This window comes from Tursiops truncatus, chromosome 20 (assembly GCF_011762595.2).
Source record: "Tursiops truncatus isolate mTurTru1 chromosome 20, mTurTru1.mat.Y, whole genome shotgun sequence".
Taxonomy (NCBI): domain Eukaryota; kingdom Metazoa; phylum Chordata; class Mammalia; order Artiodactyla; family Delphinidae; genus Tursiops; species Tursiops truncatus.
In genome coordinates this window covers 50,397,817-50,425,811 of record NC_047053.1, presented here as the reverse complement: position 1 = coordinate 50,425,811, position 27,995 = coordinate 50,397,817, and the positions used below count along the sequence as shown (strand labels likewise).

Below are 27,995 nucleotides of genomic sequence, written 5' to 3'. Positions count from 1 at the left end.
CTCTGCAGCTGGGCCACACCATCTGATCAGCACGGGACACCTCCCATGAGTGCAAACGTGAAAGGGTGGGGTGAGACTCTGCAGCCACGGTTTGCTTCTTGTTTGTTCTGTTGTGCTGTGCTCATCAGCGAGGCTGGGCGCTGTGTGCTGGCATGGGCTCCCCGTTCGGTTTCAGGCTTCTGCGGTTCCCCCCTCCACACCGCCCTAGTGGCTCGGCACGGGCCACCTTCAGAGGACATAAACCAAATGGCAGGGTCTGCTCTGGTCCCTGCAGACCCACCAGGAGGCAGAGCTTCAGCACAGCCTCTGACCCCTGGCCCTGCAGGGCACAGCACTGTCCAACCAGCACCCCAACCCTGTCTACAGGGGGATCCGATCGATGTCTGGTCTTACGCTTGTCCTAACATATTCCTTCTGCAATAACCCCGTATCTCCCAAACAGCTAACAGTTGGTTTTCTGACTACAGCAGCATCTAGAAGCTGAAATACCGAAGTCCCAAATCCAAGCCTCTCTTAGTCACGCCGGGAAAGTTATTTCTACAGTCTGCTTTCCTGTCCGGAGGAGAAGGAGCCTGTGAGAAGTACGTGATACCCCACCACCTGAAGAAAGGAGTACTGTGAACTGACAGGCTGTGTGTTTAGCTCTTTGGAAGGAATCACAATCCAGGTGTATGAGTGGGCATCCCCCCAAAGGAACACAAATCCTCTTGTGCGTCTCTTAATGGCCGTGGCGCTTGCATATTTTTAAGAGGGTGGGCCTAGGACTTCGCACTCCGCTGGAGAGTAACAGGCACAAATTGAGAGAGCGCTCAAATTTTAATGGGTTCAAAAAGATGATTTTTTAAAAACAAAGCAAAACTGAAATAAACACACAGTAATCAAGACCATCTACTCAAAGTTTATTGGACCGAACACAGGCTGAATACACAGATCCCAGCCATCGGGAGTATGTGAGCCTTGGCGCCTACAAGCCACATTCAGAAAGTGTCCAGACAAACTTAATAACCTGGAAGGAGTCACCTGTTTTTCAGTCAGACCCCGGCCTGGACAAGGCCATTGCTGTTGCTACTGCTATGTGGGTCAGGCCACATGGCTCTGTGTGGCTGTTGCTTTGTTGCCTGTTCTGTCCTAAACCCGTGAACCTAAGGTATTAGACCCAGAGGAGAAGGTCCCTGGGAATGTACCATGCCCTAGGCTGACAGTGGACATTTCCTGGCCTTCCACTAAATAGAGGAGAAAAAAATTTTTTTCTATCAACTTACTGCTTTCAAAAAATGTTTTAACCAACACATCTAAAAACTACAGATTAGTTTGGTATAGTATAAATATTGTCAAATATAAAATTCCAAGAAATGAATCTGGGACTGATCTGATTATCTGAAGAAGTTCTAGCTCATCTATGAAACCTAGGAAAAGGCAGAATCGAGACAGCTGTTTTAAGCGAACACTATCATTATTGCTTCTGCGAAAGCGAAGGTGGACATTCCGCTGAGCTGGTAGGAACATCAATGAAAAGGCCTCTTAGCAACAAGCGGGCTGGATCCGAGCCTGCTCTCAACGGAGGGTAAGGGCAAGAGGAAGTCAACAGCTGGTTCTGGTTCTTTGCTGCCCACTGATCAATCATCGGGCTCTCGCCCCCACAGCCGAGCCAGCCGAAGACAGGGGAGCGGGCCCCAAGGGGAAGGAGGGCAGTCGACCAGGCAGCGAGCACAGGCAGCGCTCCCTCATTTGTCCATCACACCTCAAAGTGTTTCCTGGTTTGGCTCTGGTGATGAAAAGCAGGAGGGCTGGAATGTAACTACACCGATTTAAAAATGATGGCATTGCTGACATTGGTGATATCTCAGGTGCAGAGCGTGTGTGGGCAGGAAGGTTGAGTGATAAGGAAAATAAAAGTCCAGGAAAACCCTTCAGCTTAACAAAGCAATCCAGGCAAACAGGGAGGAACGCCTCTACAGGGGAGCGCCACGGGCATTCGGGATCCTCCCAGCCAAGGAAAGTCCTGGATGGGGGCCTAGTCCTGGCAGATTTATGTGGGAAAATGCGCCCCAGGAGCCTGCTGGCTCCTCTCTGGGGATTCCACTTTATCTCTCAAGTTTTAAGATGCCAAAAGGAAAAGCCTTTAGGAGGAGGCTAAGGATAACTTCATTATTCCTCGGTTCTGTAAAGAGAAATAAGGAGAAAAGATAATTTATTTCACTCATGCCATCTTACAAGTACTGCAGGAAAGGGGGAAACGGGGTGAGGAAGGGGAACGTCTGGAATTGCAGAAGCCAGCCCAGACGCTGGGATCCAGACCCAGGGGAGTTTGCCTCTCATCACCTGCTGCAGGAGAGCCCACTAACCGAAGCCAGCCCGAGACCCCGTTCCAAGTCTGCAAGGCCTACAGGGGCAGGTCAGGGGCCACCTGTACGTAGTTTAACAGGCAGGGTCCCACTGGAGGTAGTTAGGCAGGGAGTGTCAGACTTTAGGTAGCTGGGCAGGTCAGGGCCCACCTGTACATAGTTTAACAGGCAGGGTCCCCCTGGAGGTAGTTAGGCAGGGAGTGTCAGACTTTAGGTAGTTGGGCAGGTAGGGTCCCAGAGTAAATACTTGGGCAGGGCACGTCTCTCATTTAGTTATCTGGGCAGTTCGGGTGCCCATGCAGGTAGTTGAGCAGGTTGAAGCCCACCTGTAGGTGGTTGGCAGGGAGGGTCCCACTTACAGGTATTTGGGCAGTTCGAGTCTCACATGTGGGTGGTTAGGCAGGGAGGGTCCTCAATTAGGTAGCTGGGCAGGGCAGGGAGGGTCCCACAGTAGGTAGCTGGGCAGGGAGGGTACCACATGTTGGTATATGGGCAGTTTGGGTCCCACATGTAGGTGGCTGAGCAAGTCGGGTCCCACACATGGGTAGTTAGACAGGGAGCATCCTCAGCTAGGTAGCTGGGCAGCTTGGGGCCCACTTGTGCAGTTTAACACGGAGGGTCCTCAATTAGGTAGTTGGGCAGGGAGGGTCCCACAGGTGTGTTGTTGGGCACGGAGTCCACATGTAGGTCGGTGGGCAGGTAGGGTGCCACAGATACTTAGGTAGGTCAGACTGCGGGGGTCAGACCCTCAGCTTTGTGGCCGCTCTGGGCTGGTCCTCTCACCATAGATTATTTCTTATCCTTGCTGGGTAGGTTTTGTCCCTTCTGGGGACAGTGGCTTCCAAGGACATGTGCTCCCCAGATGACACAAATGGTGTGCCCACCTTTTGCAAGGGACATGCAGAAGCGCTGGTTTACCCAGGTGAGCGCTGAGGGAAACCGGTGGGATTCAGTTTTATCCCTCTGGCGCCCTCATGTGGAGGTGAGTCAGCACGTGTTCCTAGAAATTCACACTGGTGGATGGTTTGTGGACCCGTCAGAGGGCAGAAAGCAGGAAGAATAGCCATTCACCCTTGCCAGTTATGCATTTCAAAACACCATCCACTACAGTGGTGTCCACTTCCAAAAACGGCAGGCCAGTCCTGGGGACCTTCAGAATGGAATGGGTGCTGGGGTCCTGGGTCCTCACTATCAGAACCAACCTAGTCTACCTCCTGGGTTCCACTTTTCCCCTGGACCAGAAGATGGGAAGAAGGGACGGTGTACAAGGAAAGGAGTAGCCGATGGTGCCTCTTCTTTTTGCTGCCGAGCTAGACGTCAGCCAAGCTCACCAGCTTCACCGGCCCTGGGGGTGAGGGGGTGGCATCTTGCCGCGGGGAGCAGTCATAACCTGCAAGCCCAGTGTCCCAGCCACGCTGAGGCTGGATACAGCACCTCCCAGAAAAGCTGCGGGGGGAACGCAGGGGCACCCCCATCCCGGCAGAGGCAGTGCTGAGGGAGCCTGTGAGCTCCAGCCCCACGGGAGACCCAGCAGGAGGTGGGCAGGCGGTGAGGAAGCAGGGACTTTCTTAAGCAGCATGTCTGGAATTACAAGCCTTACACTTTCTGCCCCTTGGGCAGAAGGAATCTCATCTGTGAGCTGCTCCAAGGACAGGAACGCCCAGTCATTAACCACGTGGAGGAACGAATTTGGGGTCTCTTTCTCTGGGTCCTGCGTACCAAGTGCTATGCCCTGAAAACCTGTGAACTGCAGCTTCTGAGGAACTCTGGGTCTTGTGACTACTAAAGATTTAGGGTCTAGATACTGCTGTGCGGGCCGAGGTAAAGAATTTAAAGTCGGGGGTTTGCAGCATGGGCTTTTAACCAGCTTGCAACTTGACGGGGACGCTGAATGCCAGGAAGGGAATTAGAAGCAAGCAGAGTTTGGTCCAGAAGAATCTGACAGGCAGGGAAGGGCACACACTTTTCACTGGCCTGTGGTTTTAGTGGTTTGACAATATTTTTCATACTGACAATCCCAAAGGCAGTTTCCTAGACGCAGCTGGGACCAGAGCTGTCTCACACCCGTCCGCTTTCCCGGTCCCCACTGGAACTACCGTGCTGCAGATGAAAACGCAAAGCCACGCTTGCCAGCCTCTGCAACCCCAAGCATCACCATGCGGGGAACATGCGAGAGGGGTGGGTGTCGGGGGCCCCATGCAGTGCTGAGTGGGCTGACCACATGCAGGGGCAGGAGGGAGCAAGCGGACCTCACAGGCAGACGTGTCGGACAGCCACAGGAGCATGCTGGGAGGGGCAGTGATGAGAGTGAACATGAACTCCAGCCCCACCCTGGGAGGACCGTGTTCACCATGAAGTCCACCAGTCCCTCCTCAGCTCAAGCACGATTGTGATAACCAAGCCTGCAGGTGAGGAGGTGAGAAACCCTCACCCCAAGAGCAGCGCTTGGGCAGTCTCGACCCCGCAGAACAGCTCAGCGTGAACCACTCATCTAGAGACCCCCAAAGATCCAGTAGGGAAAGACCCCCCCTGGGCAACGCAGAGCCTGCTGTCTGAACACGACGGAGGAAGGACTTTCCTTCCCCGAGGTCCCAGCACTGAACCCAGGGACGGTGGCAGCCTGACCCCGGCCCGAGCCCTGCCACTGAGTCGGCTAACTGGCCTCTCCTACTCTAATGGCCCCTCATCTCCGCAGAGCACACAGAATAGGGCCAGGGTCCCGGTCACAGCCTCTGTCCACAGGGCCCTTCGAAGGGCCACAGGCACGTCAAGCCCCCTCCATCCTTATCTCTGGGGCTGCACACCTTTTCTGGAAGGGGCCACGTACTGACCCTTTTCAGCTTTGTGGGCCATGTGGTCCCTCTGCAACTACGCAACTCAGCCACTGCGGTGGAAAAGCTGCCACAGACCACAGAAAAACAGTGACCGCAGCCCTGTTCCAGTCACACTGGATTTACAAAAACAGGGCTGCAGTCCACCAGCCCTTGCTCTGATCATAACACCCTGCCTCACCCACAACTTGGGGGCACAGGGTTTCTGCCGGGCACCGTTCTACCTTCTCAGGGAAAGATGAAAGCTGCGGGCGTGACACCACGCAGTCCAGCGGAAGACAGTTCCCCCCCAGCCTCACAAGGGGGCGCTGGCCCTCCAACCAGCTGGCCCATTAGGCCCAGGAGGGACTTGCGTTAACTGGGCCTCCAAGAACCCTGCAGCCCTGGGAAGGGAGCCTGTTCACCCAGGAGCCCTGCGCTGGAGAAGAATGAGCAGGCCCGGGTGCACAGAAATGAATTAATTGGTTATGAAGGCAGCGGAGGAGGAGAGGTTTGGACCACATTCAGTCGTGATGGGGACACAGTAACAGACAGGATGAGGGAGGCATCACTAATCTAAGAAGTCAGTCTCCTTACCAAAAGGATTTGCAAGGATATTTGTGGCTCAGGACCTAAGGAACTTGCTACAGGGAAGTGAGGTCAGAGGTCAGCTCAATCCTGAAATATAAAGGCAGCAAACCGGATCACACCCAGAGGCAGCAGCTGGGCACCGAGGAGTGGGGGGCTTCCCCAGGCTGGGCTCACCCTGCCACCCCTCCGCCCCCGGTGAAGAGCCTTCCAGGCCAGGTTTGGAAGGACCGGCGGCGGCTCCAGAAAGGGAAAGGGGGTTCTCGTGGGCACAGGGCCTTCTGACTTGAGGGGTACAGGGTGGGCTTGGTGATAATGAAAGGGTAGTTGAGATCTGCATCCTGGAATACTAAAGCCTCCATTCCTGACCCTAGAACCCAGCTTACACTAGCTAGGAAGTAGGAGGTGATCCCCCAGCCCCTCCGGGTTGCTGGGCTCAGAAAACACAGGCCCCCATTTAGCTCTGTGCTTAAACCAGAGGACCCAAGGCCACGGGCTGGCCCGTGTCAGACCACTGGTTCTCCCCCATGGCCTGTCCCCACCGCTCCTTAGGAGGGAAGCCCAGGGGTGTGCATGGGTGCCCGGCTGGGGGCTGGCGGGGCAAGAGCCCAATTCGAAAAAATGAGGAGCTGCGTGGCTGCAACTGCCTCAGAGCTCCGTGGAGCAGAACAGATAACAAATGACTGCTGGCCCTGGGCTGGGGGGTTTGGGGGTGCTGAGGGGGGTTGGTGGCCAAGTGGATGAGCAGGAAGAATCATGCTGCGTCCTGCAGTGATGGATTGGTTTTGTCATGAACCCTCCGTGTAAGTGAACGGGCGGATCTGCTCCAGGCTCTTCCCAGGCATCTGCTTTTTCCCTTTTGGCGGGGGAGGGGTGGGGTGCAAGAAGGGGCTCGGCCACCCTCCCCCCATCACCGTCACACGCTCCTCCCGAGGGCCCCAAGGGGACTGTCGGGGGAAATCGAGCCTGGCCGACTATTGCCAGGACGGGGGGAGAAACCCCTAAAATGGAAACGGAAGAATGCGGGGCTGGCGAAGCTTACAGGAGGCCCTCCTCCTCTCCCGCCTGCGACGAAGGGGGCTCACGGCGGTACCGGTACCAGAGAAAGCTGAGCGACCCCGAAGAGGGTGGGCGGCCTACCTCTGTTCCTCCTCCAGTTCCTCCTTGGTCATCATCTTCCTGTACTGGTTTCCCCTCAGCTTCCCGGGGCTGTATTTGAAGGAGAAGGCCTCTCCCCCTGTAGAGAGGACACACAGTAAGAGCCAGTTAGGGTGCTGGGCCCGCCTGCAACTTCAGGCCCCTTTCCCTTCCAAAGAAGGGTTTCCAGAGAACCACCTGGGCCAGAGAGGGCGCCCCCGCTTCAAATAGGGGCAGATGGGCCCCACGCCCACCCCGGGCCAGCTCACCTAAGCCTCAGAGAGCGCTGGACGCCCACAACATCGGCTCACCCTCCCCTGGGCCTGGCAGGTCCTCCCCCCACACCACTTCCGCTTAGGAACTCTTTTGGGAACTTGAACTGGGGATGAGGCAGCTGGAGTGAAGCGAGCATCGCCGCCCCACCCCCACCCATGCTATTGAGTTCCATCCACCAAAGGCCGGTTCCCTTCCAAGACCAGGTTGAGCCGTCCACAGAGCTGCCTGTGGGCCCCTCTCCAGCAAGCGCTCTGGCCCAGCAGCCGCCCACAAGGCTTTTCTCCCCCTCAGCCTGACCACCCCCCCCACTTCCCCATGACTGCTGTGCTAATTACACAGTCGGAGGGCCCTTATCTCTGGGAAGCAGCCTGTGCTAAGGCGCTGGGTTCCCTGCCTCTCCTCGGGTCCCAGGTCCAGAAGGCTGCAGGGACCCCCGACCCTCCTGCCAAGGTCCTCGGGTCTCCCGGGCTTGGGGGTGCCCGCCCTGCCGTCCAGGGGCATCATGTCGGCAGGCCCCTTCTCTCTATGCCCCTCCCCGCAACCAGTTATTAAAAATCGGAAACAACGCATCCAGCCCACAATGGGACCTGGGAATGATGCGGCCTGTTTTCACGGTGTTCAAATCGGTCATTAAAACCAGCACTTAGGGAATTCCCTGGCGGTCCAGTGGTTAGGACTCAGGGCTTTCACTGCCGAGGGCGGGGTTCAATCCCTGCTCAGGGAACTAAGATCCTGCAAGCCACGTGGCGTGGTCAAAAACCAAAAAACCGAAAAAACCAAACCAAAAAACCCCAGTACTTATTGCTGAATGGGTTTGCCAGTCCCAGAGCAGACCCCGTAGCTGCCTTGGAACTAATGAAAGGGCAGCTCTAGAGGTCTGAAGAAGGCACACCAGGGGGTGTGGACAGAGGAAAACAGGGACGTATGATGTAGGGAAGCCAGGCCAGAGAAGGCAGCATGTACAGGTGAAGGCTGCAAGGGCAGAAAAGGAAAGAGCTCTAGAGCATTCCCCTGGCTGAGTGTCCAGGTGGAAAGAGTTCCCTTAGGAAGCAATGCCCTTATGTGGTCCTTCAGCCCAGCAGGTGGAGGGTAGATGGCCTCCGGTCAGCCTTGGGGATAGAGGCTCAGTGCCTGTCTTATCTAATTTCAGTTAATGTATAAAGAATTGAGTATGGGAAATGCAAGACCAGCAAATCACCCTCCCACATGGATGTATTCTTTTTCACTTCTGTTCTATGTCACTCCAGTGAGGGATCTCAAACACCTCCACATCCTGCCCCGGGGCCACCCGGACCTCCTCCAGCTGGCAGCTGTCCCGAGTGATCAGACAGGCTGATGTGGGCTCCAGGGAGGAAAAGGCTGCAGCCTCTGAGATTCGAGTTCTCTCTGGGCTAAACGAAGGTTCTGGATGCAAATTCAGAACCCAGGCATTGTAGCTGGGGTGGTGTTTGCTCTCACCACAGCCTGTGGTGCAGGAGAATTTGCAGGAGAATCTGGCCGCCAGGGCTGAGCCCTTGCCTTAGGAAGCAGTTACCGTGTTTATACCAGGATTAATTCGCTCTTCATTCATTCAGCAAATACTTAGCGAGCACTCTGCTCGGTGCTGGGGACTTAGCAGAGAAGAAAACATACAGCAAGCAAAGATGAGTAATTAACATACAGAGTTTGGGACTTCCCTCACGGTCCAGTAGTTAAGACTTCGCTTTCCATTGCAGGGGGTGCAGGTGTGATCCCTGGTCGGGGAGCTGAGATCCCACATGCCTCGTGGCCCAAAAAAAGACTTAAAAAAGGTCCATGTTAAAAAATCTTATAAAATAAATAAGTAAAATAAAATAAAATACAGAGTTTGCAGTAGGTCCTGAGAGCTCTTCAGAAAAGGACAGCAGGAGGGGAGAAAGAGGCAGGGAGGGGGCTGCCTGGAAGTTTAAGCAGGGGGCGGGGGTGTCAGGAGGGGCTTTACAGGTGATGCTGCAGGTCTGGGGAGACAGAGCCAGCATAGCAAGGAAGCCAGTTGGGGGGGGGGGGCAGGAAGCAAGGGGACAGGAGGACACGGGGTGAGAAGCCAGGCTGCCAGGGCAGGCCTTGGCTCTTCCTCCTGGTGAGCTGGGGCTCAGCGCAGACAGATGACTCCCCCCGACCCCCCGCTCCCATCAGCTTCTCTTCCCTCCAGGCTGAGCTCAGCTCAGGCTGCTGAGCAAAGGGCCCGCAGCATCAGGAGCTTCTGAAGGCTCAGGGCTTGGGCTGCGGTGTCCGGGCATCTGGGAACTCTGCTGAGTAATTTGGGGCCGCCGTTTGAGGGGCCTGGGTGTTTGGTTGTCAGGGAAGAACCTGCCATGGGGCAGAATCACACGGAGCTAGTCTCAGAGTGAGTTCACAACCATGCTGGCTTCTGGACCTCAGAAAGAGGCAACGGACAAAGAAGACGGATTAACTTCGACTTCAAGGTCATTGTGTTGCTATGTTTTAGAAAAATAAGACATAAAACATGCTGCCAGCTGGGTACTACTCAAGGTTTCAATCTGTGGGGCCGCTCTGACTATGCTGCTTCGAGCCAGAGGGAACGAACCACTTGAAAAGGCTTTCACTTAATCACATATGGTGCGACGAGGGATCCACGGCAGCGTCCAATTTTGCTAGACCAGGAGGGTTCAGCGTGGGAGCCCCCTGGGAGGGGGGACTTCCTCGTGCAGCCTTCTGAGTCCACCCAGCCGCTCAGGGAAGGCACCTTAGCAGACACCGAGCGGCTCACTGCAGAGGGGCTGGGGGCCTCTCACGTTTTCTGCTGACAGCTGGGGCCCTAAATCTCTCCTGCCTCCGCCTTGTCAAGGCTGGGAGGAGGCGGCTGGTGGATGGGCAAGGTCCAGGAGCAGCAGTCAGATAAGGACGGAGGGCCTGGAGACACTGCCCACGGCTGGGTGTGGGGCTGCACATCTATGGGGTCTGACAGGGTTTCAGAAGAGGGGTCTGCTGAGCCTCCCCTGTGCTGGCCCAGGGGCCTCCAGCAGCCTTGGCGCTTGCCTCCTGTGTCCCCAAATCACCACTGGGATCCAATAACGTGGCAGGGACAGACCCCAGGCCCAAGGTTCCTGCAGAGGATCTGGGGAGTCAACAGCTGGAGGGAGAGCCCCTGGCAAGGGGTTGATGTCCACCCCACCCAACCCCCCCCCCCCCCGCCCCCCTGCAGCCTCCTGCCCCTCCCTCTTCCTCTAAGGCTCTATTGATAGAAACTGAAGGCCCATCCCTGCTGGGCCTCAGGGGAAGCTTCCCCACCCCCCATCCCCCCAGCCCAGCCCTGCCTGCCTGGCCCACACCAGCCTTGGTTACTGCATTCCTGCAACCTTCTCTTTCCAGGGCTCCTGCCAGCTGTTGGCTTAAAATCACAGCAACAGACTCCCTTTTTAAAAAAACATGAAATATTTCGAAGGTACACAAAAGCACAGCAAGTAATAAGTCCTCCGTGTACTTGCCATACAGATTTGACAAATGTTGACATTTTGCTATTTTTGCTTCAGCTTCTTTTTTTTTTTTTCCTTTAAAGAAATAAAACATGACAGAACCAGCAGAAGCCCCACACCGTGTCTGGTCCTGTCTGTCTGTCTGGGGCACTGGTCCCCGTGGGTGGCCACAGCAAACACACTGTCTTCTACCCGGTCAAGTCAAAATTGCTCAATGCTCCCGGTCACTCCCTCTCTCTTCCCCTAGCTGCCTGGAACCTGATGGCCACGCTGGTCAGCTGGAGCTGCTTCGGAATCAGGCGTTTCCTCTCTGGGGGACTTTAACCTGCAGAACCCTGGGAGGCGGCCCAGTAAGTGGCTTTGGTCTCCATAAAATAGGTCCGAGATATGTGGAGAGAAATGTGAAATGTACAAATAGGGGATGAGAAAGGAGTTAAGAGGCACTGCAGGAAACAGAAGGTCAGTGACGGGCCACCTGTATTTGGAGACAACTCACATTGTATAAATGGAAAAGTAAAGGCCAAAAGAGCAAAGCAGGGACTTCCCTGGTGGTCCAGTGGTTAAGACTCCAGGCTTCCACTGCAGGGGGCACTGATTCAGGTTAGATCCCTGGTCAGGGAACTAAGATCCCGCCTGCCACATAGGTGGTCAGGGAGATGGGTGCAGGAAGGCAGGGGGTCAGAGAGGAGTGGGCTCCAGCCTGTGTCCTCTGGGTTGCGGCAGACACGGCTTCGCAGCCCCTCTCCTCTATCCTCTCCCCCTCCATCCTCTCCCCTCCCCCTGCCACTCAAATCCTCAGCTGGGGAATCCAAAGGGCCGTGGCACAGCCTAGCCTCCACAGCCAGACACGATCCGGGCGGCCTCAGCGGGCAGCGGTGCACGGGTCCCACTCACCGTCGTCTTCCTCAGGCCCTGCCAGAGGTGGGCCCTCCACGCCATCCAGCTCCTTTTCCTGCAAGACAAGGGGAGGGCTCAGTGCTCGCGCACCTGATTTACATGTTTGATACTGTCATTCAGGGTTTGACCCCTCGGTCAAAGCAACCTGACCCCTGGGTCTGCTCTTAGGATAGATGCGCTTGGGGACCGGAAGCGGGTGACCGCCTCGGGGAGAGGGGGCATTGGTGGACAGGACGTCGCGGGGAGAGGAAGGGACCGCCCAGGGCCAGCCTGACCACTCACAGCACCCGCGCTGTCCTTTGAGCGTGGCCAGGAGGTCCTGAGTGGGGGCCACGGTCAACAGCAGGTGGAAACAGGGACATCAGCGGGAACTCCCTGGTGGTCCAGTGGTTAGGACTCGGCGCTTTCACTGCCGTGGGCTCAGATTCAAGCCCTGGTCAGGGAACTAAGATCCCGCAAGCCATGCGGTGCGGACAAAACACACAAGCCAAAAAGGAAACAGGGACGTCAGTGCCTGAATTTTTGACCTTTGCACCTCGGTCCCTTTGCCTTTTCCAGGTGGGTGCTAGTCATGTGGGGGGTGCCACTTCGATAAGTGGACTGGGTGACTCCCACTCCTGGCTATAGTGAGTAGAACAAAAGGCACGAGAGGAAAGCTGGCGGGTGCTCTGGGGTCCGGGCTGGGCTGGGTGTCACAGAGAAGCTGCGTTTGTGGTCACAGGCTCCATCTCTGCTTCCTTTAACATTGTTTCCATCCCTGACCATTTCAGGCTCCATTTTCCCAAAATGGGAGCTCCACCTCCCTCAGCCTGGTTCTCTCCCACGCACATGGACAAAATAAACAGAAGGCTGGAAGGAATGTCCCGGGATGGCCTTGTGTAAGGCAGGAGTGACTTCAACTTGCAGGAATGTTGGAGGATGACAGGGAGGTGCGGGTGCCGGGGCTCTGAGGGACTGAAGGGCCAGGGGACCTGCGGCCCGAGGAAGCCCAGCGGCAGACAAGGCAGAGCCGGCAGGTTTAGGAGAGGCGAGCCCAGAGGTGAATGAGCTGCCCCACGGGGGCCGGTGGACTAATCCAAACCCAGGCCTTCAGGCTCCCGGCCCGGGGGTCCAGCGGTTTGCAGCCTCAGCAAGCCAGGCAGGCAGGCGCCCCAACAAAGCAGAGAGAGCTCAGCTGGGAGGCAAAGTTTGCACAAAGCCCAAGAGCCAGTCGTAAGTGGCAAAAACCCAAAGGGCCTCTCGTTGTGACTTTCTCTCTCGCTGGACCCCACAAGATGCGGCCGGGCGGAGCAGGGCCGGAGGCAGGAGCTGGCGCTTCTCCACTTAGCAGTTTGCATCAGGCTCCGCGCCATCCGATGTGAGGCACGCTGCCCTGAGCGCTGGCCAGCACCTGGGGCTCGGGTGTCCAGACGCCTCCGGGATTTCGCCCAGCAGAGCGTCTTTGTGGCTGCAGGGGAAGGCAGGCCTCTTTGGGGGACAACGGAGACACCCCTTTGACTCAGCAAACCCAGTTCTAGGGATCTGCTCTGGGCTGGAAAACCATCTATCTGGGTTTTTATACGAGGACTCTGGGTGCAGGGGAGAACAAGACAAAACTGGGAACAACTAAATGTTCATCCACGGAGTTAAATACAGTAGAGTTACGTATATGATGGTTAAACAGTTTGGCCGGTACGTTCACCAAAATATTAACACCTTAAATATATTACAGTGCACGCATACACTGTGCAACGCTGCCTTAAAAAGGAGGCGACTGGGGACCTCCCTGGCGGTCCAGTGGTTAGGACTCCACGCTTCCACTGCAGGGGGCACGGGTTCGATCCCCGGTCAGGGAACTAAGATCCCACATGCCGCGTGGCACAGCCAGAAAAATAAAAATTTTAAAAATTAAAAAAAAAAAAAATTTAAAAGGGAGGCGACCCTACGTACCGATGTGAAAAGCGCATTGAGATACATGACCAAAGGGAGAAGCAAGAAGCAGCACAGGGTGGAGAGTGCAACATTCTTGGTGTGCACGTCAAAACAGAAGCGCACATACACGCTCATAAATGCGGAGAAAACGTTTTCTAGAAGGACACTCAAGACACCGATAACAGCGACCGCCTTTGGGGAGAGGAGCTGGTTGGGGGCGGCCTTTCCTCTCCATCTTACACATTTCAGTATAATTTGGATTTTCTAATAATAGGCATGAATTGCATTTTTAAAATGCTACACAGGGATCTCTGAACAGTGAGCTTGGGGCTACTATGTATATTTTTCTTTAAAAAAAGAAAGAGAAAAAACACAGAAAGAAAAACAGATTAATCTAATCAGGGCTGGAGCCCAGAAATAAGCCCAAGGTCAAGACTAGAGAGTAGGCCAGTTCTCCTACTATGTCGAGGGACGCAAAGGCTAAAGGAAAAACAACAAAAAAGCAAGCACAGCCCCTTCGTGAAGGAGCTCACAGTCCGGCAGGAAAGACATAGACCCAGGTAATTGCCACCCAGGATGGTAAATTCAAGGACCAAGGCAGACCTCTTTATCCCAAAGAGACGCGGCGTCAGTTGACCTACCAGCACCCCCCTGGGGAGAGGCTGGTCTACATTTGGATTTTGCACTTGACTTTTGAAGTGTGGTACTTTTAAAACTGGTTATGACCCATTGGTGAGTCACGAAAGCAATTTAGAGGTTGCTACTAGTATTTAAAAGTTGTGCAGCCAACGTCTTAGTGTGATTTTAAGATTTAATAACTTCAGAAGCATAAATGCTCCCAACATACCAAAAAATGTCGTTTGAAAGGTTAGTTATCTACATTTTAAATATGTTGACGTTTCTTATCCAGATTCATATAATACCCCCGGCTAGGGGCTCTAGCTGATTTTCAGACTTTGGAAAACCATTCATGGGCGGATGGTCCGTGACTAAAGGGATTGCCTTTGTGAGTCCAGCCTTGTGATCTTATGAGGATTGGAGGCACACGTGACAGTCTGGACATGACCTCAAGGGAGGTCGACCAGGTATCTGAGGTGCCCACAGGAGAGGACTCCTCTAGCTGCTTGTCCGTCCAGATTCCAACACTCACAAAGACTTAAAATGAAAAACACAGCGTTCAAATGTCAGGAAACTAAGTATAAAAGGAATTTAAATAAGTAAATACTCAACTGATGTATTTTGTAGGTTTGTAGCATTTACACTTCTTCAGTTATTAAGACTTAAAACTACACTAAGACTTCGGGGGCGGCCCTGTATCCCAATACGAAATTAAAGATAAATAGTGGTGTGTGTGGTTGCTGTAGATACCGTTTTATAAAACTTCTGTGACTTTATAGACAGGGGTGCAATTCAAATAAACAGATTTCTTATTTGAGACTTAATGAAGTTTGGAAAACATTGCTGAATCGGCCATTTACTGTTTTCTGTCTGCACAGAAACCCCCTTCTTTCAGAAGATGCCCTTTGAAGCCTGTGGTCCTGGTGGGAACTGCCAGTCGGGCAGTCAGACCCCCCCCACACACCACGATGGGCAGGGCAGGCGGATGTGACCCTGGGCCCAACTTCTGCTTGGGCACAAGGGACCTCTCGGTCCAGAACTGGGAGCTCGGGAGCTGCCCAGGGTCGCCGGGGTCGGGAGTCCCTGGCTGTTCCACCCCTGCCTCCCCAGTATGTGAGCGACTCAAATCCTGGTTCTGCGAAAGCTCACCTGAACCCAGTTTCTGTCACCGACAGCCAGAGTCCTGACCACAGCCACCGTCCACTCACATCCCACTCCACAAGCCCAGAACATCTCATGCTCTGCCAGGAGGCTCTTGCCTCTGTCAAATACCAGCTGCACAGCAGTGGGGGTGGGTAGGGGGGCCTGCTCCAGGGTGGGGCCCAAGGCCTCACATTTACCTGGGTTACTTACTGGTCTTCTAGACAACATCATAATAATGGGAAGCCTTCCATTATTTAAAAAAAGAAAAAGTTTAAAAATCACTCTTCATTGCATTTTGCCCTTATTTTATAAAAAATGCGTAAGAGCGACTGAGACCAGGATGGAAGCCCTTCTGGAGGCTGGGACTCTTTGGCCTCAGTCCAGTGCTCTTTGCTTCAAGATGGTGAGCTGTGTGCACGACAGCAAAGGAGAAGAATAAAGGGAGACCGACCGTGTGCAAAATGCTCTGTCGAAGCCTTTGTCTGGAAGAGCAGTCAGTAGGGACTTTACTGGAAACTCCCTGGCGTTCCAGTGGTTAGGGCTTGGCGCTCTCGCTGCTGGGGCCCAGGTTCCATCCCTGGTCGGGGAACTAAGATCCCGCAAGCTGCAGAGTGCGGCCAAAAGATAAAGGATTTTACCTGCGTACCTGCTCGTAACACATCCCATCTTTAAGTTCTGCTTTGGCAGGTACATACCTTATGCATTCAAGCAACACGATAGTGGGGGGCCCTAAGGAGGGGAGCTCAGCTGAGCCTGAGGGGCGCAGGGGAGGCCTTGGAAGGGACGAGAATCCTGAGCTGGGTCTAAGAAGAGCTGGCCAGGCCTGGAACCTCCCGGCTTTTCCAGTGACTCCTTGGAGTTTGGTGTGACTGCAGGGCGGGGTGGGAGGCCAGGAATGCAGGGCCCGGACTAGAGAGCTTATATAGCACAAGGCCCTGAGGAGCCACCGAAGCTTCAAAGTGCGGAGAAACAGGATGAGAGCTGCGTTTGGGAGCAGTTCGTGGGGATGCACTGGCGAGACAGGAGGCAGGAAGGTTCAAAGCACAGGTGAGAGATGTAAGGGCCTGAACTGAGAGGCTAAAGGAATTGGGCCCTCAGCTCTGTCTTTGCCGAATGAGTCTCGAAGGCCCAAGGCGACTCCTCAGGGCTCTCAGGGCCTGAGTCCCACTCTGGGGCTTGCTCTCCTGTGGCTGGTGGGGCAGCCGTGCCCCACAGCTCGGCCAGGACCGGGCCTGGAGGCCGGATGCACCCAGCAGCTGCTCAGAGCGCTGACTGCAGATCTCACGAGAGGCCATCACCACTGTTGATTTCTGGTCCGTGCCCTTGGTCCTGAGAATGCTGCATGGTACCCATGCCTTAAGGGCTGCATTGTGTCCTTCCCCAAATTCATATGTTGAGGTCTGAACCCTCAGTACTCCAGACTATGACTGTATCTGGAGAGAGGGTCTACAAAGAGGTAAGTTCAGTCAGGTTATTAGGGTGGGTCCTAATCCAATCTGACTGGTGTCCTTATAAGAGGAAATGTGGACACGCGGAGAGACAGCAGGGAAGCTTGCACACAGAGGAGAAACCACGTGAGGACCCAGCAAGAAGGCAGCATGTGCAACCGAGGAGAGAGGCCTCAGGAGGGACCAGACCCCCGACACCTCGACCTCACGGTTCTGGAGAAAATACATTCCTGTTGTTGAAGCCATCCAGCCTGTGGTACTTTGTTATGGCAGCCCCAAGTGCAAATGAAAGTAAATCAATGTAATGAAAACTGTGAATTGGTGACAGCCTCTGAGACTGACAGCTGGTGTCATCCTGGCTGGTCCCCAGAGCAGGCGCGGGACTGAGACCCCTCCCCGGTCAGCTCAGTGACCAGCGTCTCAGCAGGTTAGAGACTCGTTCTAACTTCACACGTTCTGGGCTACTTTTCTAATTCAGCTTTTCCACCGATGGAGGCAGGTGGAGGGAGGGCCTCCTGACAGCCTCGCCAAGGCCAGGAGCCCAAGACCGGAGTCCCGCAGAGGCCAAGACGGGATGGGTGGCGGAGGGGATGGGAGGGGGCTGCAGGGCCCACAGGGGCTTGGAAGGAGGCTTCTCAGAGCCCCCAGGGGCCACAGGCATAGCTGACAGGCAGCACATCACCATTTACGGCTGCCTGGCTGATGCAGGCCCGAGACACAGGCTGAAGTACAGCAGAGATGGGGGGAGACAGAGACAGGGAGACAGCTCTCTGTCTGTCTGTCCGTCTGCCTAAGGAGATGGGTCTGCCCTGGAGTCCTGCAAATAGGGTCTGTTGGACCCTGTGACCAGCCACCTGTGGCTGCACCAACGCCCCTGCCCCCCAGTCAGTCCGGACTGGTTTTAGATAGGGAGGACCACGGCTCCACCAGGCAGGCAGAGGGGGAGGCCGGCCTGTCCCTCCCTCCCCGCGTAGGCGGCAACGACAGAGATAACAGAGCTCTCCGGGGGCCTCAGCAGCATCCCCCATGCGCCGCCCCGCAGCCTGGGTCGGGCCCACTGACCCCTCCTTCTCCGGAGAGGGTTTCCTGGCGCAAGGGCTGCTTCCAGGCTCCCACTCCAGCGGGAGCGGGCGGGACATGGTTGGCACTCCTTCCAGAAGGATTCCATCAGGCAGTCAGGCTGTTCATCCTCCGCATTCAGAGGGGGACGTCGGCTGTGGGGCGAGCAGAGAGAGCAGAGCCGGCGCCAGTCCCCGGGGCGCCGGCTCTGGGTGGGGAGGATGGGCCAGCAGAGGTCATGACCAGGCCGCTCTCTCTGCCCGCTCCATCAGAACAACTCAGCCACCCTCGCTGCAGGCTGAGGCCGCTCAGGCCAGCTCTCTAAATCCACACGTGCAGCTGGACAAGGCACGTGCCCCGTGACGAGAAACTGAAGTCTTCTTGTCCCAAGCTGGCCTCCTCCACGTGTCCATTTTATCCCTGCCGTCACAGCATCTTGACACTTTATCACGGCTTGGGAATGTTGATTCTTTTTTCTTTCTTTTGTCCATGCCACACGGCATGTGGGATCTCAGGTCCCTGACCAAGGAGTGAACCCGAGCCCCCTGCAGTGAAGTGTGGAGCCCTAACCACTGGACCGCCAGGGAATTTCCTGCTGTTTCCTTTCTATTCTGGCTTCTAGACTCTCCCCGCCTCTGAGAGCCGTCTGGGATCCACCCCCTCATTCTCCCCACTCCTGTCTCAGTCACTCAGTGCCTTCACAGGCACGGTGTCCTCGACTCCACTCTCCTCCAGTCATCTGCTCTGAGGACAGCTTAAAATGCCGACTTCATGACGCTCTTCCTGCCAAAGCCCCATAATGACGGTTGCCACGTTCAATCCAAACAACCCCTGGCTTTCGAAGCTCTCCCGCTTCCAGACTCAGGGAGGTCAGTCTCTAAGGGCTTTCTGGCAAGTGCCGTCCTCTCCCACCCACCACACGTGCCATGGGGTGCGGGGGCGGGCTGGAACGTGGGGTCATCCTTGGGACCACAGCCTCGGGCACAGGATCTGTCCTCGGCTGTTCACCCCAGAGCCCCTCTCCTTCCTCTGTCTGGATGCGGTCCTCTGAGATCACAGGATCTGACCTGGACGGTCTTGAACTCATGTTATTTTTCTACCCGCGGTCGGCAGAGCCCTGGAGCCGAGTGGAGGGGCTGCGGGGACCACTGCGAGGAGGAGGGGGAAGGGCAGAGGGGCGGAGACCCTCACCCAGAGCAGCTCCTCTTTTCCTCTGTGCACTGGGCTTCCTCCCGTGTAGGATTAAAGAGGGAAAAAGGTATCCGGGGCATTAAAAAATGTTAGAAAGCCACTGATCTAACATGGCTTCTACCCAGTACCAAACTCCAGTTGATAAAACCTTTGATGAATTGCCGGTTATCCAGTCTGTTTGAACACGTCTCACGTTGGGGGGATGACTACCTTACAGAGCCGTCTGCCTCTCTGGGGCACAATACACAGCTCTAGGGATGCACTGCAGGCAGGCGACACGCAAGGTCCTGGGCTAGAGGCTGGGCGTGAAGAGAAATAAGACCCCTGCTGCCCAGGGCAGTCCTACGAGGAGGCAGCACTTGCCTTTCGGCAGGAACCCACAGAGTTTTCTTTCCTTTTTGTTGTCATTGCAGCTTATTCATTCAGCAAGTTCTTTCTGGGAGCCGCTTGTCCGCCGGGCCTGTTGTAGGAGCTGGGGACGTGGCCATGAACGTGGCACGCAAGGACCCTGTTCTCACGGGCTGACATCGCACTGCGGCAGACAATGCAGGCTAAAATAAAAGATGATCTCAGCCCGTACTGAGTGCTGAGAAGGAAGCCAGCCGGATGGGACGATGTACTGGGGGGAATTTATATCCGCCAAGGTGGCCAAGGACACAGAGACTTGAAAGGGGAGGATGAGCAATCTGTGAAGATCTAGGCTGGGGAGAGTCTGCCAGGCAAGGGAGGGGCAGCGCCAGGCCTGGCCTGTGTGTGTGTGTGTGTGTGTGTGTGTGTGTGTGTGTGTGTGCACTGAGCGGAGGGGGCGGGGCAGCTGGGAGAAGAGGCAGAGGGCCAGGGTCCTGCTGGGCCTCAGGGGCCCTGGTAAGAGCCCGGAGTTTATTCTGTGAGCGATGGAAGCCACTGGGGGCTGTAAGCAGAACAGGAGATGAGGTTTCTACGTTACGGACAGCGGACAGCACCAGCACGCTGGTTGCTGGTTGCGGGGTGGGGCTTGGGTGGGGTACACACTGGAGGCAGGGAGACCGCTGGGGAGGTTACTGAACAGCCGGCTGAGCCCTGGACTGGAGCAGTGGCCAGGAAGATGGGCAGACGTGGCAGCAGGCAGGAGGCCTTCTGGAGACACGGGTGACAGGACTGGCTGATGGAGTGACTGCGGGGGTGGGGGGTGGCCGGAGAGGGAAAGGAAGAAACCAGGAAGACACGTGGGCTCTTGGCCTGAGCAGCTGCGGGAGGGGTGCTAGACTCTGAGTGGGATGAATGTCACTGGGCTTGGGGAGGAGGCGCAGGGCGTGCCAGCGGGACAGAAATGAGGCCCCCTTATGAGACATGACTGTCTGCGGTGCTCATTAGACAACAGACGGGAGGTGTCTGGGAGGCAGCTGGGACGGTGCTGGGCTGGGCATATACATTTGGGCACCATCAACCACAGACCAGGAGGCTGATCGTGGCCAGTGTATTCTGGGAGGTGGCGGTGGTGGTCCAGGCCCTGATGTAAGTGCTCCGCTTGATATTATGGGCAGGAGCTTCTTCAGCAAAGAGCACAGGAGAGGGAGGACCTGCTCAGCCACTGACTCAAGGGGCAGGGCTGGGGAGAGGGAGAGGGAGAGGGAGAGGTTTAGGAGCGGCACACTGCCCCAGGGCATGAGGAGCCAGCCCGTAGGGCGGTGTGTCCAAACGCCCAGACCAAAGGGACCATCCCAGACTCTGACCTCAGATCCCAATCGGGGCACGTTCCCAAGCCCCAAACACACTCTGTCTGGCTCAGACAGCAGCCTGCCGGAGTCAATCCTATCAGATTAACAGGTTTTGGCACTGTTCCTATAAATCGGATTTAGAGGACATCAAAAGCTTCATTTAAAAAAAAATACCCTGAAGCAGCAATCAGGCATCTACCAGACCCTCCGTCAGTGGTTGAATTCTAGTCTCTGCATTTCGGGATTAACAGAGAAGGTCAAGGACGGGGAAGAAAACTAAGGGACTGACCAAATCAGATCTGAGAGGGTCAGAAGAAGTGAAATCATTGTGTTGGGGAAAGCCAGGACTTAAGAATTTTGACCATGACTAACTCCAAGGGCAATACAGAATGTAGGGGGCCAGCATTTAATATCTCCTTAAGATCTCGGCCTCCACCCGAGGAAGGGAAACCAGCTTTAGATCACGAGGAATAAAGACAAAGAATGGTCTGACCCTGGAGCAGGTTTACAGACCTTCATAGGAGGCCACTGGGCCAGAGGTATTTTCTTGTCTTGAGATTGACCTCAGACACTGAGCCTTCAGCAAGGAAGAATCTGGCCGGGAGAAAGAGTATTAATACCAAGGTCACAGAATTAGGCCCTTGCTGAGACCAAGCCCAGGGTTGTCTCAACCAGACTGCCCAGAGGGTTAGCAATGTCTGCCAGGATTTCTAACTTGGAAATATTAAACACGAGCACGGACCTCCCTGGCGGCACAGTGGTTAAGAATCCACCTGCCAGTGCAGGGGACACAGCTTCTATCCCTGGTCCGGGAAGATCCTACATGCCGCGGAGCAACTAAGCCCATGTGCCACAACTACCGAGCCTGCGCTCTAGGGCCCACGAGCCACAACTACTGAGCCCGCGTGCCACAACTACTGAAGCCCACAAGCCTAGAGCCCGTGCTCCGCAACAAGAGAAGCCACCACAATGATAAGCCCGTGCACCGAAACGAAGAGTAGCCCCCACTCGCCGCAACCAGAGAAGCCCACGCGCAGCTACGAAGACCCAACACAGCCAAAACAAACACACAAAGAAAAAAAACGCACATGTGCGCAGGCGCACACACACCCTCTACCCAGGCCGTGAAACGAGCTGATGACTAGAAAGCAGACAATCCCAGATTGTTCCAGACGTTCAGACATCATTTTAGTTCAACCCCTTCATTTTGTAGATGGGAAATCTACAAGGTTAAGTGACTTCCCCAAGTCCTAAGGCTATTCAGAGGCAAAAATACCAGATAAGCAAGTTCCAGGAATTCTTGCACTGGGTCTCCTTCAGGCTGGTTAATCTCATTAGCTGTTCTTTAGCCACCTTGGCCAGGAGAAGGTGACCTATGTGCCCACCTCCCCGGCAAGAGAGAAGGAATGATTGCTATTAGCATCCCAGGCTTCCGTCTTTGGTTCTTATCAGGCAGCAGGCAATCGGAATGGCAGCCAGCAGCTCTGTCTGTGCGTCAGGGCCCGACAGGAGGAGGGGTTTCTGGCCCCTCTTCCATTTATCTGTCCTTAACAGGGGCAAACCCAGGGCGCTCTGCCTCAGGTTGTTCCAGAAACGCTCTGGCTACCAGGGACTTGGCATTTCTCAAAAAGAACGTCCACCAAGGGTCTAAGTTGGTCTCACCCCTCCCACGCTGTGGTTTGGGCCGATGGTCTGGGAAGGAAAAGACTACAAAAAAGAAACTGTCTAAAAGTGAACACGCTCAGCGTTTTATTTCTAACTCTCTGAAGGCAGACAGCTTTCTTCTTAAACACGTTCTTTGGGAGTTTACGTCTTCCCACTAAGTAGAAAAACTCTGACGGCTACATTTTCTATGTGCAAACAAGACTCTATCTCTGAAAGGATGAACGAAATTTAGCTATTAGGAAAGCCCCAACTTCTTTCTCATATGAAAAAATAATTATGAGCTTAAAGAACTTTACAAAACATACCCTCTTGCAGCTCTAAACGTTGAACTCTGCTTCCAGCCCTCTGCGTCATCTTGTTTAGTTGATGTACGTCATTGTGATGATGTGAAGACATAATTCCTGTTTTGTGTTCGGCTTTTTTCCTTACTTATTTCTACCAATTTGCTTACTAATCTAACGTCCTAATTAATGGACATTTGGATTATTTCTGTTTCCCACCCCCCTAGAAAACCACTAGATCTGATACAGACTGCTTGTATCCCCCAGAACCTATATGCTGAACCCCCAATGTGATGGTACTTGGAGGTGGGACCTAGGGGAGGCAATTAGGCTTAATGAGGTCATGACAGTGGGGGCCCCCATGATGAGGTTAGGGCCCTCATAAGAAGAGGAAGACACCAGAGTGTCCTCTGTGCTGTGTGAGGACACAGCAAAAAGGCAGCTGTCAGCTGGCTGGGAAGTGGGTTCTCACCAGGAACCGAATCCGCCAGTACATTGATCTTGGACTCTCAGCCTCCAGAACTGGGAGAAATAAACGTCTGTTGTTTCAACCAGTCAATCTACAGTACTTTGTTATAGCAGGCCGAGCGGACTCAAAGTGGTATGAACACCTGCTAGGTATCTGTTAGCCTCCACTAAACTGGCTTCTGTTAAGAGAACAGAAAAGTGGAGTCATGCTGACACCACGAAGGTCAGGACATGAAAAAGAAAAAAATGAAAATAAAATACAATAAAGAAAAAAAAAATAAATGAAGCTCAAGACACATGATGGGGGATGGGATTTACCTGCTTCTTGATCATTCTGGGAGGGCTAGGGGCTCTGCAGCTCCCGGGGGGCAGGCCTGCGGTGACAAGGCTGGTGACAAGATGGACCTAACAGCAAGATAACTTCAGAAAAGGTGAACCAGGGCCCAGCTGCATGGCGAGGACAGACAGAGGAAGCTCTGCAGCTCAATCAGACCAGCACCCCTAGAGTGCCCGAAAAACCAAGCCGTTTCCTGAGAAATTCCTCACTGGGTTCCTTTTTCCCGACATTGTATGTTGGAAAATTCCAAGCCTACAGAGAAGCTGACAGAATAATACAATGAACACTCATACACCCTTTCACCTAGATTCACCAATCCTTAACATTTTTCCATCCATCTTTGTACTCTCTCTCCATACACACCCATGATCTGTGTGTGGGACTATGTGAATCATGACATGTTTATCCCTGAACGTTTCAGCATGCACCTTCCTAAGAACAAGGACATTTTTCTACATGATCACAACGCCGGCATCACACTCAAGAAAGTGCGCGTTGATACAATAAAATGATCTAATAAACCATTCATTTGACACAGGATCCAGTTATCTCCAAAATATTCTTTTTTTTTTTAAGTCTTATTAAGTTTGTTACAATATTGCTCCTGTTTTATGTTTTGGTGTTTTGGCCTCCAGGTATGTGGGATCTTAGCTCCCCGACAAGGGATGGAACCTGCACCCCCTGCATTGGAAGGCGAAGTCTTAACCACTGGACCACCTGGGAAGTCCCCCAAATATTCTTTATAGCTCCCCACACCCCCGCTCCACCCCCCGACCCCAAATCCAGAATCCAATCAATGATCAGGCATTTCATTTGTCTTTCCTGTCTCTTTAGTCTCCTTCAATCTCGAACAGTCTCCCTGCCTGTGACATTGGCCAGCTGCCTTATAGGAAGTCCCTACTCCGTTTCTGAGTAGACTGAGGGCCCGAGCACCAGGATGCCTGAGTCCTGGCACAGACAGAGCGATTTGACTCTAGTACTATTGAACGACACTTGACCCTTTGCCCATGACCACTGTTTGGTATCCTACAATACAGCCTTGCTGGAAACCACATCTCCATTAGGTAAGAGGCCTGCAAATCCTAAAATCCTAACCTATACCTCAGCACCCAAAAAGCACCGTTTCCTGGGCTTAAAAGGGACCAGCTCCTGTTCTTGACGCTGTTCTCCATAATTCTTTGTGAGGGTGGGGCATGCCCACCCCCTCCCCTGCCCGCTCCCACACTAATCCCTCAGAGAGAAATGACAAGAGGTTTCACAATACAACTCTGCCCTCTGCTCGGCCTCCCTGCCCGGGCTGCTCTGCCCGCATTTCTTCAGTCCCAGTTCAGCCTCCCAGCCCACGGAGGCCCTTCATGCGACTTGGTTCTCCTGCGCCGAGGGGCCGCTTCCCCATGGCCCACAGCCGCAGCGGAAGGCTGCTTCCCTGGGCTCTGGGTCCTTCTCAATAATCAGCTTTGTGAGGGTGGGCAGCAGCTGCCCCAGGCCTCCCAGGCCTCGCCAAGAAGGGAGGCGATTGGATTAGAATGGAAAATGCAGGGGGGAGGGGAGAGGTGAGTTAAGCGCCACTCTCCCGGGGCTGGGGCTGTGCCTTCCCGCTCTCAGCAGCTGGGGCTGCCCCCCCTCCACTCCCACTGCTGCTGCTCACTTAGGGAGAGGCTAGCTGAGGGCGTCCCTGCTGCTTTCCCAAACCCAGACTTGAGTTATTTTTCCCCAGTGGGCCTTCCGGTCTGCTCTCCAGGATTGGGCAGTGTGATCATCAGAAGAAAGCAGTGGGACCTGCTCTCGAAAATGCCCAAGTCCATTTCCAGACAGTTGCTAGCAGCTCCTTTCGGGGTAATGCCACCACCGGGAAGGCGGGGGAGTGGGTAACAGTGGATATTTGTGTCCCCCAGCACCTGGCCCAGGGCCTTGTGCACAGCTGGAGTCGACGTGGGCTTGCTAGCTCAGAGAGGGCTGGAGGCCTGAACCCAAAAGGGGAGGGCGAGACCTCCAAAGGAGGAAGTGGACTTAAACTTAATTCTCCCGTTGGGTGGATCACGTCAGGACAGGCCGTGGAGAGGAAGGAGGGACGCACAAGCCTCAACGGTCCCAGTCATCTGCTCTGGCATCACACCAGCTCCGAGGCTGTGTCCACCACACTAGCCTCCGTAAGGTGCCTTGTCCTTCGAAGCCCCCACTCGCCCTCACAGGACCTGCTTTCTCCCAGCCAGAGGCAAACCAGGGCTGCTTTTTAAAGAACCGCTAAACCCCTTACATAGATATCATACTGCCGAGAGCCTAGAGGCCTTGTAGAAAGTTCTTTCAGAAGTGCTGTAACCCAGAGGATCGAGATGACTGAGCACCACTAAAGGACATTTTATTTATTTATTCATTTATTTTTGGCCACGACATGTGGCATGCGGGATTTTAGTTCCCCGACCAGGGATCGAACCTGGGCCCCCTGCAGTGGGAGCGTGGAGTCTTAACCACTGGACCACCAGGGAATTCCCTACAGAACATTTTAAACTTCAGTCCAGAAGCTGCCTCTGGGTGAAAAGGGGCCACTGTGTTAACTCTAGGAGCAGGGCTGACTGAGAGCAAGTGGCAGCCTGGGAACAGCCCCTATACCTCCCCTGTTCCCAAGAGAATCCTAAATATGGGAGCAAACCTAACACATCAGCACACGTCCAAACCCCACCTGCCATCACCACAGGTGAGGTCAGCAAGAACCACAGGGCCTCGGTGCTCCCTGGGATGAATACAGCAGCTCTCCTCAGCCTGGTCAGAATACACTCTAATGACACAATTAGTCACCCTCTTGTCAAGCAAAGCGCCTGCTCACAGGGGGTCTGGAACAATTACTCAGCAAAGAGAAATGCCTCCGCCCAGCCTCGCTGCCTCCTCCTCCCTGCAAGGATTCTCTCCAGTATAAACCATTGTGTCCAGCAAAATTCAGAGTGGGCGCTGCAGACGTGCTCACAACGCACCAAAGCAGCTTGCTCACAGTTTTGACCGTCCTGGCCATCCTCCCTTCCAAGAAAGGGACCTCAGGAGTCAGAACAAGGCCTTCTGATCAGGCTCTGGACCCTTGCTGGTGGCCTGGAAGGGCCAAGGGCGCTGAAGTCCTGGGAAGGCGCCTGGCAACTAGGCTTCCAATCTAAAGAGATACATTGGAAAAAGTGTATCGGGCTGGGCAGAGGAGTGCCCACAAGCCATCAGACGCCCATCTGGATATCCTGAAGCAAGACGGCGGCCGCGGGGTCAGGACAGAGCTGCTGGACTGCAGAAGCAGGAGGGCGGCTTTGGGGGGGCTCAGCTGTGCCGCAGGAGGGCCTTATCCTGCTTCCTCACTGCACACTGGCCCGACTGATCTGCAGCCCCTGGGGGAGTGTGCAAAGCACCGTGCAGTTTGGAAACGGCAATAAAAAGGATTGCAATTGTCCGGTGCCTTTCTTTCAGTCCCACCCAATGGGTATCACACATAAATGACTCAGGAATCTGGATTTCAAATTAGCCTAAAAAGAAAAGGCAGCTTTCCTTTTTTTCTTTCTTTTCTTTAAGTATTATATTTTCCACTATCAAGACAACTGTCATTGCAGCCCTTGAAACAAGCCACATGCACGTGGATTTGGGAACCCGTGGGCTGGAGGGTGAGGGGTGGGGAGTGGGGTATGACCCGTGCCGGGGGAGGAGAGGCCAAGAAGAGGAAAGCCAGCCAGGCGACAAAACACAACTCCGACAGGCTCGGCGACACTTCGGGGGGGAGGGCGTTGAATCTGCACGCCGGGACCTTCCCTTCCTGCCGTCCGCGGGCTCCTGCCCTCCCTGAGGCAGCCCGGCTCAAGACTGGGGGCCAAGTTCTCGGCTCTGCCGGGGGCGCCAGGGGGCGCCGAGCCGCGGAGGGTGCCTGGCCCCAGAGTGGGAAGGGGAGCCCGGGAGGGCGGGTCCGTACCTGCCTCTCCTCGGCGGCCTGCTCCTCCGCCTCCGCCGGCGCCGCCGCGGACTCTTCCGGCGGCGCGGACTCGTCCGGCGGCGTGGGCTCGTCTGGCGGCTTGGGTTCCCCCGGCCCCTCGGGCGCGGCTGCCGGCTCCGCCGCGCAGGGGTCGAGCGGCGCGGGCGTCCCGCTGGCCTCGGCCGGGGGTGCGGACTCCGGGGGCGCGGGCTCCGGGGGGTCGGGGCTCGCGGCCGCCCCGCGCCTCACCAGCAGCCAGGCAAGCAGCAGCGCCAGCGCGGTGGCCAGCGCGGGCAGCGCGGCCAGCAGCTCCGCCGGCGCCTCCATCGCGCTGCGGCCGCCCGAGTGCCCGCCCGCTGGGACCCCGAGGGAGCGTGCCGCGCCGCGCCGCGCCCCGCCTCGGGGCGGAGCCCCCGCCGCGCCCCGCCCCCTGCCCGCCCCCGACCTCCCAGGACCCGGGGTGGGGGGTGGCGGGGGGGTGACTCAAGCTGCTGGGGACCAGAGCCCTGGCCCCTTGGGAAGTGCTCCTGAGGCCCGAGAAGGGCCGAGCCCTCCCTGCCTGGGCAGGCCCGACGCTTTGGGCTTAGGATCCTTTTGAAAAGCAGTTTGAAATACCCAGTACTCCGGGGCCCTTTGGGCATCATTTTAGACCCGAGCAGGTCATCTTAGAGCACTTTGGAATTGCTAGCTGGGGGATGCTAAGGGCCAAGTAAAGACAGGAGGGTTCACTAGACG

The 27,995-nt window shown here is 55.3% G+C and overlaps 1 protein-coding gene across 1 annotated transcript in view; it reads right to left on the bottom strand.

Annotated features, from left to right (window-relative positions):
• The window catches only part of MXRA7 (matrix remodeling associated 7), a 29,673-nt gene extending 2,038 nt beyond the window's left edge, over positions 1 to 27,635 (bottom strand). Inside the window, exons 1-3 of the mRNA XM_033846855.2 lie at positions 27,261 to 27,635; positions 11,506 to 11,563; positions 6,884 to 6,980 (exon numbers count right to left, since the gene is read on the bottom strand). Of these exons, the coding sequence (XP_033702746.1) occupies positions 6,884 to 6,980; positions 11,506 to 11,563; positions 27,261 to 27,587 (482 nt within the window). The 5' untranslated portion in view covers positions 27,588 to 27,635. The remainder of the gene's footprint in view (positions 1 to 6,883; positions 6,981 to 11,505; positions 11,564 to 27,260) is intronic.
• Positions 27,636 to 27,995: the final 360 nt, after the last annotated feature.